General features: G+C 53.8%; 1 protein-coding gene across 1 annotated transcript; it reads right to left on the bottom strand.

Moving 5' to 3' along the window:
- Positions 1–5,268: 5,268 nt before the first annotated feature.
- On the bottom strand, positions 5,269–11,209 carry INKA2 (inka box actin regulator 2). Its single transcript, XM_026077300.1, has one exon. It carries the CDS (start codon positions 10,516–10,518, stop codon positions 9,463–9,465), a length of 1,056 nt encoding a protein of 351 aa, XP_025933085.1. The 5' UTR covers positions 10,519–11,209; the 3' UTR covers positions 5,269–9,462.
- Between the last annotated feature and the right edge of the window lie 2,062 nt (positions 11,210–13,271).

Below are 13,271 nucleotides of genomic sequence, written 5' to 3'. Positions count from 1 at the left end.
AGAATGATTTTTTTTTTCCTTGACACGCTCGCCCCCATCAAGTGCCACATGCCCTGTATATAAATAGCAGCTGCCTAGACTTGCCTAATCATCCCATTGTTGCTTTATAATATTAATTAAACATTCCTCTGGGATTGTTCGCATCCTAATTAAACCAGGAGCTTACAAAAGCCTGTGAAGAAACCAAACAAGTGTATGTCGGGGGATGCACAACCCCGTTTCGCGTGCAATAGCATTCAAAAAAAATTGAAGGAGAACTGCGATTAAAAGCAGAGTTAATCGTCAACAAAGACAGGGACCGTTTGAGTAACGGGGCCCGGGAGCGGCTGTTGGCTCCGGGATTTTTGGAGGAAGAGCCATAGGAAGCGAGAGGCCGTTTGGGCCTGGCTGGAAGGGACACGCGGTCTCTCCCCCCTCTCATCTAGGCAGGAGCGAGTCGTCGTTGGCAGAAAACCACCGATATCAAAGGGCCAATTAATCCGCAGCTGCTCTGAAGGGGGGACGGGGGCTGCAGCGAGACAAGGAGCTGCTTGGAAAATGTCCCGCAGCCCCGCGCCGGGCAGGCGGCGGCAGCTGGGAGCCGGGAACGCCGGCCGCGGGCTCCTCTGCGCCCTACGGAAAAGGGCACAAATCCCAAATAAACAGCCGGGCTGCCGGGAAAGCCGTGCAGGCGGGAGCGCGGGTACAGCCGTCGAGGGAGGGCTACGTATAAATACCATAAATAGGGTGATTTCAGCGCCCCGTCGCAGGGCATCGCCGTTCCCGCAAGAGGCTCTCGTGCAGGCAGGCGCCTCCCGGGGCTCTGCCCGGCCGGCAGAAATCCCCCGGCAGGGAAGCGCGGCGAGCGGCAGGCAGGCTGTCGCCGCCCGCCCTGCCCGTCCTCTCCGCTCCCGCGGCGAGCAGGGCTCGAGAGCCGTGCTCTCAAATGAGGCTCCCGCGCCCTGCAGGGACGGACGTACGGCGAATTGCTTCCCAAATTATGTGAGTAATTAAAATCAGCGAGAGGGTATCCTGTTAAATAACGCAATTAGGTGAGCGCAGCAGCTCTTCTGCTCTCCTGCCTGGAGGTAGCGTTCGGCTCCGCTGCCGCTTCCGCGGGGAGCCGCGGAGGGTGTGTGCGCGGGAGGCCGTGCTCCTCCGCGCGCTCCTGCTGCCGCCGAGCCCTCCCCGCGTCCCCCCGCCCGTCCGCCTCCCTGCTCCTGCCGGGCAAAATTCCCTTTCCCCCCGTCTCCAGCCCCGGCAGCGTCGTGCAGGTGATGCTCGGGCGATGCCGCACTTTATTCAAGCGGCAGCGAGGCCGTCAGGAGCATCCGAAACTCCCGAGAAACAGCAAAACGAGCAAAAGCGCAAAGGCAGCGTTTGGGGTTCCTCGGCTGCGGCAGAGCTGTTGCGTCTGAGGAGGAGCCTGGCTTCAGGTCGTTGCCTTGCCTCAGTTTTTCCTGCAAATATACCCATTTCTGGGGCCCCTGGGTGCCCTCCCCGCCGGCCCTGCTGCGTTGCTCAGGCCGGTCCTTCTCCAGCTACAAGCAGGCAAAGGCGCGAGTGCGCCGTCCTGCAGCGCTCTTGTGCCACCATCGCAAGACTGTTAATTACCTGGGTAAGTGGTGGAACTGAGATTTGCATCTCCTTTACATATAGCTGCTACAAGAAAGGCAGAAGACCGAGTTTAGTGGCTGTATTTGTGTCGCCCCTTGTCACTGGTGTGGACTGGTATGCGTCTGTTAACCATTTCAGCACCACAATGTTGCTTTAATTCCTTCAGTGCTTAAAATATAGATGAAAGTTTCTTTCATCTTTGCTGCTCGAGAGGGATTTAATACACAGGTAGGAAGCAAAAACCTCACTTATGAAAAACGTAATTGACCCTCCGCTTTAATTTGAGACAGTGGCACGTGCGAATACGCCTCGTGCAATGCTCTCTTCTAGGAACCGCGTTGCAAACGAAGGGCCCCACGGGGTGGAAACGAGGATGGATTTTTATGTGCATAATGAATCGTCTCGGTGCTTCTCCTGCAAACAAGTGCGTTTGGTTCTATTTATTTCTGCTTGTTTCAGGGCAAGGACTGCAGCCTCGGTCCGTGCGGGGAGACCCGCCGATGGACCTTGGTTTTGCACGTGGTCCTGCTACCTCCGAGGGGGCTCTGCTAGGGGTGAAGGCATCTGGCCAGATGGCTCTCGTTGCAAGGCTGGGACCTGAGTTATTAATTTATAGTATCGTGTTCACGACTTTGCCGTCTCCCAAAGGAAGCACTGAAAAGTCCTTAACGTGGTGTTTATTTTTTCCAGCTGCGGTGGGCAGAGATGGGCTTCTCTGCGTTCTCTCGTATTTGGAGCTTGTTGGTGATTTTTCCAAGGTAGTGAACTGTTGCAAAGATGTGTCACATCTAATTACGCTTGTCACATTAAATCATATTACGGCAAAAAACCTGAACCCCCGCTAGGAGCATAATCCCCCTGGTAGAGAAATTTACCTTTGATGTGCTGCAGGAGTGACAGGTTGCTCTAAGAGAGATTTAAGCACACATATAAAGGGCATGAGTACGCACTTACCGAGTCTTTTCTGTAACAGCAGTACGTGGCACTGAAAAAGCGGCTGCAGCCAAGGCTTGGAAGCAGTTTGTTTCAGCAAAGGGAGGCGCTTGGCGCCGCGCGGGCTGCCGGATGCTCATCTCGATGGCGAGCGTCACTTGCCTGCTTTGATTTGTCCCTTCCATCCCAGGACGTGTAGCTGTTCAGCCGGCTTTGATGCATGCCCCAAGGGCGACAAACTGACGCCTCGTTCCGCCGGCGCGTTAGCTGCCGGTACGCTGGCCGGCGCACGCCGCACCGCGCGGCACCGAGCGCAAAGCGTCACCCGCATGGGCAGGGCACGGAGACCCGGCCCGCGGTGCCCCTCCGCGCGGTCGCCCTGTTGCGCTGGCCAGCTGCGATGAGTTTGTCTGAGCCCTCTATATTTGTAAGAAACTGCAGGTTTTGCTGCTTTACAGGCAGGATAAGTGTTTTATCCTATTCATCGCTAGAGTAATTTAGAGGTCTCATAAAACCTCTCTGGAAGGAAGACTTTTGCTTGACTTTTCCCAGCAATACCTCTTATTTCCAGTGAATTTCCCGAGATTCTTTTCATAGCTGCAGGTGGAGTGTTTGTTCTCAGTCATCCTAGGGGACACCTTAAAAAAAAAAAAAAGCAAATAACTCACAAATTCTGTGAAAGGTTCGGGTACTTTTGCTAACAGCACTGCTAACATCAATGAGATGTTTGAAAACCACATGAGCAGTGAGTAGAAGGATCCTCTCCTGAATTCTTTTAAATCCAGAGGCCCCGATCTGTCCTTTTTACACATACAGGAAATTCAGCGTACAGGAAACTTGGTATAAAAATGATCATGAGTAATTTCCACCCGATTAGCATGACTGAGTACGGACCAGGCAGCTGCTTGCATAAGTGCCTGGCTGGCCGCCTTTGGGTGCCCGCTCCCGATAACGGGCCTGGAACAGGCTGAAAAGCGGAGAACGGGGAATGTGCGAGGCGGCTGCTCGGAAGAGCTGCAGCTACCGACCCTGGGACAGGACTGCGTGAAAGCAAGCTCGCAGGAGGAGCTGCTGGCTTCTGAGCTCTGCTCTGCCCCTTCACGTACTAACGCATCCTCCTCCGCGCGATCGGGGTCGAGTGTTTTGCAGCCCTCGGGTGGGGAACGCGCTGGCTCTGCAAGGACGCTATCGGTGGCTTTGGTGCAGTGGCTGCAGCTCCCCAGAGCAGGGCTGGATGGATGCGACGTGGCTGCTGGAGGGACCAGATCCCCGGGACACTCGGTGTTGGCTTCCTTGGCTGCCTGCACCGGCCAGCGCTGGAGGGCTGGTGGGATGGACTCTGCCCCAGCGTTGCTGGGTGTACAGACGCGCTGGGGGAGCTTGCTCCGTGCCGCGTTGCAACACTGCTGCGACCTCTGCCCACACTGCTGCTGCTGAAACTGCTTCCAGATGACAAGCCAGCAAGGGACCTCGTGTCACACTGACCCTCAGAGGAGACCCGGTGCTGCAACGCCTCCAGTCTGGACCAGAGGTGACAGATGTTCTGCAACACTCCTGCTCTCGAGATGTCCATCAGTCCTGTTAGTAACTTCTTCAGTCCCCAGAAGGTTGTTACGGACCACGGAGACCAGCAGATGCGATGCCGAGGGGCCTGGAACGACCCGTCATTGCCCTGGCTGGGCAGGGGCAGGTAGGTGTTAGCACACCCAGTTAGGAGTAAAGCGATGGCTTCGCTGCCATCATCCCAGTCCTGGGCCGTTCTCTGTGCCCATTCCTTCGCGGCTCTCGCCACTGGCGGTACGGCTACCGGAGGCAACACCGCTATGTTCCTGCAGTCCAGGAGCCAGCTTCTACCTCTGCAGAGGTTGTCACGGGCAGAGCAAAGGGACTAATTAAACCTGACAGAAAGTCACGTTCGTTATCTCTAGCTTCCAAATGTCACATCATCAGCAACAGCCGGGCGCTACGGAGGTAGCGCAGCCCCCCGGGAATGTCCAGCCTGGATCGCCAGCTTGTCCCCTTAACGAGGGAGCAGACCGCGCTCTCCTAATTGCCCGGGCGGTGGGATCTTCGCAGCCCCTCCGGCAGTGCTGCTGCGTCTCCCCAAAACTGCCCCGTCTCCCGCAGCTGGGCAGGAGCCACCCTGGCTCTTCGGGTAACCCCACGCCTGGGCTGTGGAGGCCGCTAAAATCTTCTTTTAGGGAGGTTCCTGGGACGGCGCCCGCTCCAGACCCCCGAGGGATCCTCCTGAGCGTGCGTGTGTCCTGTTGACCATGTCGGGACCTACATGCACCTTTGAACTTCAGCAGGTTTGGAAGTGCTTTTCCGGGTTAACCTCTACGTGCCTGCCCAAGGTGAAGACCCCTTCAAGGAGAATCGGGCTGCTTTCTTTCGGTGATATTGATTATTTTCCCCCTTTCACTCTCCTGTTCAGTGAAAACTGAGAAACTTGACCCGGTTGTGAGGCTTTGCTCAACGGAGCTCTCGCAGGAAACGTGTGTACGGAGAGCTCACCGGAGACCGCGAGCGTCGCGGCCGGGCAGCGAGTCCCCGGCTGCGGGAGCCAAGCGAGGAGGCTGCGGAAACCGTCTCCACCGGGGAGCTGGTGACCCGGATAAATCCCTGTCCAGTGCAGCGGAGCCAACGTGAGCTGCGCTAACAGTGTTCCCAGCGCTGTTGCAGCCCGGCCTCTGCTGAGATGAACTGTTGCAGCAAATTGGGTTTTATTTATTCTTTAAAATCAGCCCGCGAGACTGCCGGCCAGCAAGAAGAGGGAATCTTTTCTTAATTAGAAAGGCCACAGGGAAACAAATGAGCTTGAACAAAAGGAAGGAGAAATGCACCCTCTTTGCAGCAATATTAAAAGAAGCGTGGTTCGGTTTTTAGAAGCACTGCTTAAAGCACTAGGACAGCTTCTGCTGGTGACTAATAACGTGGTGAAGGTGACGGGGAATGTGTTGGAGTGACTGAGATGATATTGGACTTTGAACAAAACTGCTCTTCTTTCAGCAGTGATGTGGCAATTGGTTTCTTCCTTGCCGGACTCAGTTTGAGGGGAAATGTATCAATTTGTTCAGTTTCCGGTCAAAAAGGTTGGGTTAGTGAAGTGCATCAACATCAGTGTTTAGCTGGGATAGATCAAAATATGGTTAGGAAGGGCGAGCGCTGGGCAGGGGGAAGGATTTCAGCAAGCGCCTGCTGCCGGGCGAGAGAGAGCGCGCGGCTCCCACCGGCAGCATCACGCGCTGCCGGCTGCGGAGGTGGTCGCCTGGGTTTCTCAGCTTCCCTGGAGGTGGATAAACACAACCTGCGTCTATCCGACAGGAAAACAAAATGGGCAGGAATCAGCCTGTATTTTCCTTTCCTGTTGCCCAGCATTAGCCTGAGAAGCCCCATCCCATTGTCGGAAGAATAAGCTATGAAATGGTTTAGAAAATAAAGGCTTTTTAATTACAGGCACATTTGTGAGCCTTCTGGAGGCCATCTGGCTGGAGGAAAATGTGTTGCTAGCGTTGGCTCTGGCTGCGAAGGGGAAGCCCAGAGAGGCAGGGTGAAGAGCAGCTCCTGGGGAAGCACACTATTAATTTCAAGAGCCAAATCCTCTCTACACAGCAAGAGATACGGGCCAGATGCAGCGCCCGTCCGTTTCAGTGGCGCCGGATCTGCTCACCGGTGTTAGGGTGGAGAATGGCAGGGCCGGAGCTCTCGGCACGGCTGCAAATCTGGTCTGCAAGTGCTGTGGACGTGGAGGCTGCTGAGTTTTCCTGGGGACGCTTGTCCTCAGCCGGAGGTGGGGAGGAAGGGCTGCGGCGTGGTCCTGGGCCATCGCGGCCCTTGCAGAGCGCCGGGTACGCTCCAGGGAGTGAATTTTATGCGATCTCGCTGATTGTGTCTTTGAGTCATTCATTTACTTCCACCCGGGAGCGCGTGGAAACGACCACCCTGATGTGATCTGGGTCATGAGCAAGGGGCTTCAACTGTTTGCATGCCCATTCCTGCGAGGGAGCGGATTTCTCATCCCATCCACAACTTCCCCCAGAGCCTCCTGAGATTGTTTTATTCTTTGTTTTTACACAGATGACTGGCCACGAGTCTTCCTTCTGCTAAAATGCTGAATATAGAAGCATGTCTCTGCCTGTAGTGTGTCTCTCCCCCTGCGGCAGGCGCGGACTGGGAAGTGACAGGCCCCAAATCCGGGAAGCCCTGGAGCCCTTCCCAGGCGTGCGCTGCACAGTGATCGTTGCACGACGTATAGTTTTTTCCAGGAAGGACTGACAGACGAGGACCGCGAGTCCAAGTGGCCAGTCCCAGGCAGTAGCCCAAGGTTTTCAGGTGACGTATGCAAGGAGAGGGATGAATTACTGAAGAAAGGGGAGGCAGGCCTCTAAGCTTGACGGTGCCTCGGACCCCCTGTCTTGGAGCAGAGGCTTCCAGGTTCCTGCAGGAGGCATTTAGCCAGAGGCAGAACCGGCAGCTGGGAATAACCTTCTCCTGGCGGGCGCAAATAGCAGGTGCTCAGTGAATAGAAGCTTTCCTTGTCCCCCTTTATTAATCCCTGGAATATGAATGGATGTTGTTGGTGTCAAATTAACTGCAGTGCACTTGATCCTGTCCGGACTTAACACAGCCCAAGAATAGAAATTTCTATAAATCTGAATACTCCAGCTTCGTTCGTCATTGCTCTCTTCCACGGGGCGAGTTCATGGGGGAATGTGTTGTATAATTATGGTACTGTGTTTGGTATTAACGGCTCCTATCAAAGATGCAGAACGCAGCTAGGGTCTCATTAAAGACAGTCATTGTGCTAATTAGGTAGGTTTCATACTTAATAATGGAGAGCTCTCTCATGGCAGCTTCACGGAAAAGAGAGGAGAAAAAGACATTATCATTTCAGGAAAAGTCCCTGGAGAGGTGAAATGGTAATGCACAAATCCAGCCCGGATCTGGGCTGCTCCGAGGCAGGGCTGGGGCTGCTCCCAGGCAGGGCCCGTCCCTGCATGGAGGGGAAGGGAAAGGAGGGAAATTAGGCTGTCTGCGCAGGAAAAAGCTGGGGCGCTGCTTCGTGCTGCTGCTTTCCCCTGTTCATGAATCCTACAGAAAGGGCTGGTTGCGACAAACAGGATGAACTACTGATAGAAGATAAAAATCCTGTAGAAACAGCCTTCAGAAAAACGAAGAGGGGAGAAAACAACTGGACCTAAATCCTGTGTGGAGGAAAAACAAAAGCTTGCTTGCAACTCAGGTTCCTGAAAAAGTGCTGAGCACAGCTGCCAGATGCTGACCCACTCTCCGCTCCTTGTATGGGCACAAACCGGGCTTGCCTTGCGCCTATATTTAATTTCCAAGAAAAAAAAACCTCTCTCTCTGCCTCTGCTCCACTGGCCTCTCTGCCTTGGGAAGTTAAAACAGGAATGGAATTGCATGTAAAAAAAAAAAAAAACAAAAAACAATTAGTACGTGCACACAAGCCCTTCCTAAACTTGGAGTGAGCTGAACGGGTTTTTGCAACGCAACACTCTGCTGCTCGCGTGAACCGTCTGGTTGGAATCGGAGCTGATGAAAACGTGGGGGCAGCCCCCGACGGGAGACGTCTCCCCCTTCCTCGGCACGCGAGCGGCAGCCGGACCGCACGCGGGCGAGGGAGCGTCTGGGCGCCAACGGCTGACGCGGGGGGAAGCCGCGCTGCCCTGGCCCAGCCCGGGGACGAGGCACGCGGCGACGTGACCTGTCCCCAGGCCGCGGCCGCCCCTGCTGCGCTTCCACACCTCCCTATTCCAGGAGCAAGCGAGCGTGGTGCTCCGGGGCCCTTCCCTCCCGCGCAGCTTCCCACTCAAACCTTTCCCCGGCCCCGAACTTCTGCGGAGCCGCAGCAATGGGCTGCAGCCGACGAGCTGAACGCTGTTTGCTCCGTCTGCTTTTTGTGGCGGGCGCCAGCCCAGAAGCTTCTGCATTTGAGAAAATGCTGTCGGGACCGAAAGGAGCTTTTTCACAATCGCCGCCGTTAGAGAGACCACGCGACACCACCTCCGGGACTGACGTCACTTTATTCGTAACTCTTAGAGAGCTCAACACTGAAGAACTTTGTTCTTTCAAGACTAAATTTGTACACAACAGCGTACGGGAAACAACAACGATAAAGGTCTGTTGCAGCTTCGTATCTCAGTGCGACATCGGGGGATCAGGCTGTGGAAGGGGGAAGCCAAACCAGCAGGGAATTTCTGAGTATCGCAAAACTCAGTGAAAGGAGCGTTACGCTCCGGGTGGACCTGCTTGGGGAAGGAGAGGCGCTGTTAGCGCAACGGAGATGCTGTTTAGCAAAAAGAAGAACAGTTGAAATTCAGCAAAGCTGGGATTCAACACCTGCAATTAGCAATCATTCAAGTACTGCAGTCTCATAAATTCATACATTTTTTTTCTTTCCATTTAAATAACAAGTGCTTCAAGGTCAACATTCGAATTGCCTGTTTTGTAACCCAATTTTAAGTGCACATCAGTAGGAGTAGATTTTAAAAAATTATATATATATTTGAACACACATACACGCACACAGTGGATTTTATGTGCTGCAGCTATTTTAACTAGAGATGGCCTGAATGGGCCTGAAGTCCTTATCATAAGCCAAACTCCAGGAGTTCATAGCTGGTGGCACCAACGCGCTAAAAGCTGCCAAAGACGCTGGTGATTTTTGCAAGCATCGGCCCAGCCAGCCTCTACAGCCGGGGCTGCCGGCAGCTGCTCGGGCTGCCCCCGCGCTGCCCTTCTCTGGAAAACGCTGCTCGGAGGCAGCCGATGCCCACGGCGGGTTTCACAGAGAAGCTTCTCCCACCTCAATCCGGGTCAAGAGCGCGGGGGAGTCCTGAAGAGCAGTGTGCGGCCTCCAGCTCATCTCCAGCGTGAAACAAGTGCTTGGCAGAGCAGTGGGCACTGCCCAGCTCAGACCCATACAGCTGTGTTAATATCGAAGCCAGACTGGGGGTAGTCGATGGTATCGTGGACTTTCTTGGTGCCAATTTTGGGTTTGTCGCTATTGCTGTCCACCTTTGGGCACCTCTCCGCTTTACTGTGAGTGTTCTGCATGTTCCCAGGAAGCGGAAAGTAAAACGTCCCCTTGAGTTTGTTCATTTTTTTGGGTCTCTTTGAAATTTCAGGCTGTTTGTCTTCAGGCGGTAGCCAGCAAGGTTTCTCCTTGAGAAGCCTATCTCGGTCTGGTCGAACGCTCCTCAAAAACTTCTTGAAGATGTTGGCGGTGAGGGAGAATTTCCTGTAGAGCTCCTGGGACCTGCTAACAGACAGGGACGCTTCACTCTTTTCTCCCTTTTTATCCAGCTCTGGCAGATCCAGCCAGTTCCCAACCAAGTCTGCAAAGATGTTGTCTCCCAGGACCAGAGGTTGCCGGTTCCTGCTCTGGGACATCAGGGAGGAGGTCCAGTCATTGCCATCGTCACACCCCTGGCAATCCCCACATCCCGGTGTCCCCGCAGCCCGGTCCCGACGGACGCCGGTGGCAGCTCCGCAAGGCTGACTCCTGGCCGTGCCCCCGCCGCCCGGCTCCGGTGTCCCTGCGGGGAAGCGCTCGGCTCTGCTCGAAGCTGAGGAAGCGCCGTTAGCGCGACAGACGTCTTCACCGCAGACGCTTCGGGAGGAGGAGACGGTGTCTCTAAGGCGGCCGCCCTCGGGGAGAGCGGCAGGCCCCAGCGAGCCAGCGGACTGCAGCGCCGGCGCGGAGGCAGCGAAGGGCGCGGGGCTGCGTTCCTCCGCCGGGACCTTCCCCAGCAATCGCTCGTTCTGCCGGCCGGCGCCCGGCGCGGCGCGGGGAGCTTCCCTGCCGCTGCGGGAGCCCTGGTGCTGCTCGATGCCAGGAACTGCGTTTCGACTCCCTGATATCTCCAACTGTTCCAGCGCCGTCTGGACCTGGAGGAGTTTCAGCTCCTGCAGTGCCCCCATCATGCAGTTCATCTGCTCGTGCAGCCCGTCCCCGACCTCCTTCATGGACAACTGGGGAGGAAGGGAAGACGTCGAGTCAGTGCTGGAGGCACCAGTAAAGAACAAGCAAGCGCCGACAAAAGGGCGGCGGAGCCGGGCTCAGCTCCCTTTCTCCCTCTGTAAGCTTTATCACTGCGGAAAAAAAGCAGCTCTCTTTGGAAACACGGTCTTTTCCTGAATTGCCGCATTTTAGATACGTCGTACCTGTATTACAACCGCTTCATGGGATGGCAATCAGCTATTTCTTAGATTCTGTTAGCTTAAAAATATTCTGGACCCTTTAGGAATAAGAGGAGCTGACAGAAGTAGTGGATTTTCTGACCTGACAACAAAAATAAATTGTTTATTTGAGTTTCCATTAATTGCTTGGCAGAAACCCAAGGCATATAACTGTGAATGGTTTTGGCTGCCTCCAGTTTAGCGTATTCTGCTGCTTTTGTTTCTTTTGTGCTATGTAACTAACTGAAATCAGGAGTCAGAAAAATGAATAGACCGTGCCTGTCACTGGGAATCTCGCTCTCCAGTTTAGCACTAAAATGCTAAAATAAAAAAAAAATCAACACTAATAAAAATCACATTATGTTACTTAAGATTTTACTACCCTAATTACAGGCACCTCTCACTAGAGGACAATCAGATAAATTTGAATATACTTGAAATTTTTTAAAACAGCAATCAACTTCTAAAATGATTTCCGTTAGAAAGCAATCTCTGATTCCCAGCTAAGACCATTAGTAACAGTTCTGCTTTATCCCTGAAATTTGCTATAAGGCTTGAACTTTCTATGTTAGACTCCAAATATGCTAGTTATTTTCCAAAGCTTCTCAGTGCCCCTCTCTTCTCTTTCCCTCTGTTGCTCTCTCTTTCTTATGTAGGACCTGGATCATATTCCCAAAGCCGCATCATAAAACAAATGGGCTATACTTTCCAACAGCTGCCCCTTTTTTTAGCAGGCAGGGGGGGAATGGGAAGGAAAGGGGGAAGAACAGCAGGCGATGGCAGGGCTGGAGGTGAAGATATGTCACGTTGATGTAAGGTGGTTTGCAGAAGAGATTGCTACTGCCTAGGAAAAGCTTCTGCCTGCCTTGTCACAAACAAACAGTTTAAAAGGTTCGTCACAATTTTTGTATAACAACAGATCTCTTCAGTTCACAGTGGAAAAGGACAGAAACATCTTATGTTCTGCTCTACATTATCAAGCTTTCTATTCTTCCCTCTCCTTCATTTTTGCTAAATTACTTCAATTATTTGCTATTTAGCCATTTCTTTACTGAGGTCTGACCAGTGAGAAAGAGCAGTCATCAAAAAAACCCTGGACCCTCTCTAACAAGCTTGCTCCAAAAGTGGAAGCCTGTTTCTGAACACAAATCTCCAGCTCCATTTCAAAACCCAGAACCTAAAACCAGCAGGCAGATTACAGATTTTCAAAGCTTCACTCCCAAGAAACTGATTTATTTCCCAGAACGAACGCACCAGCTATGACAATATGGAAAAGATCAGTGTTTAGCTCTCTGATTACATTATCAAGTCTCTCCAACTATCTAATTTTATTAACATCAGCAAATAAACCTCTACATCTGCACATATGCAAATAATGCCCCACTTGCACAGTAACAGCGCTCTCAGGTTACCGGTACAAAAGCTGAGGCCATATGTTCTGCAAGCCCCAGACAAAACTATCACCTTACCTCTCCAGATTTGCGGTAATGCTTCTCGTCCTAACCTTTCTCGCCTTATTAATGGAAGTCTGTTTTATCTGGGGCTTTGCAAAAAGCTGGATTTGGAGTCAGCCTGGCCCCTCATTGGGCGCTCCTCATCAAATCCCCTTGCAGGCAGCGCGGTGCCCTCAAGCCGCGCTGAGCGACAAGGGCCCGTTAGTGACGCCCAGGCTGATCGGGAAGCCGGCATATGCTGGCCGGCTCCGCTCTTCACCTCATTGATTCAATTAACTCGCCCGTGATGGTGGTATCATTACAATGCACGCCTCATCCAGCAAGGCGCTATTAAGCATTAATATTTCATAGGCAGCGTTTATCATCAGCGTGTTCCTTCCTCGCAGACGGGCAGAGTCTTCCCCCGCGACAGGAACCGACCTCGGCCCAAAAGCTCGGTTCCCGGTGGCTCCTTCCTGCGGGACGAGCCCCGGCTGCAGCCCCTGGCAAGCAGGGGAGACGCTTTCATTTGCGAAAGCGCGTTCCCGTCAGCGACTGCGAGGTTTGGCCACTTCTCGCCAAGCTGCAGTGCTGACGGCGCAGATGTCCGGGCTGAGCTGGGCCGCTGCTGTTGCCTTTACAGCCCGGGGAGAGGAACAGGCACCTTCAGGGCATGATCTGTCTAACCTGTCCTAGCAACCTGCTCTTGGGTGAGACGAATCCTGCCCTCCAGACTCGGCCTCAGTGACCCTCTGGCAATGCAACCTCCACCGTCAGCAAAAGGGTTTTGAAGGTCCTGAGGCTTTTCACCTTGCTAGTGCACGCAGGGCTGCGGGAATACAGCGATGAGCACGTTCCTGGCACCGCGGGGCCTCCTGTGTCCCCCATTCCTGGCTGCGGCACCGCACGGTCACTGCTTGTCCTCGTGCTACGCCTTGAAGGGACGTCAGGGATGTCACCGTTTTACAGGCAAAACCGATGCTGGAGACTAAGCAAAGCCAAAGGGGGGGGGGGGTGAGGGCAGGAAACGCAGCCCCGATGCCAGGAACAGGCATGATGTTAGCTGACCCCCTGCCTCCTGCCCAGCTCCTCTGCCTGCACTGCTAA

Source organism: Apteryx rowi, unplaced genomic scaffold, assembly GCF_003343035.1.
Source record: "Apteryx rowi isolate R43461 unplaced genomic scaffold, aptRow1 scaffold_45, whole genome shotgun sequence".
NCBI lineage: Eukaryota > Metazoa > Chordata > Aves > Apterygiformes > Apterygidae > Apteryx > Apteryx rowi.
Note: the sequence above shows the minus strand (reverse complement) of the source record. Positions and strands in the feature narration are given on the sequence as shown.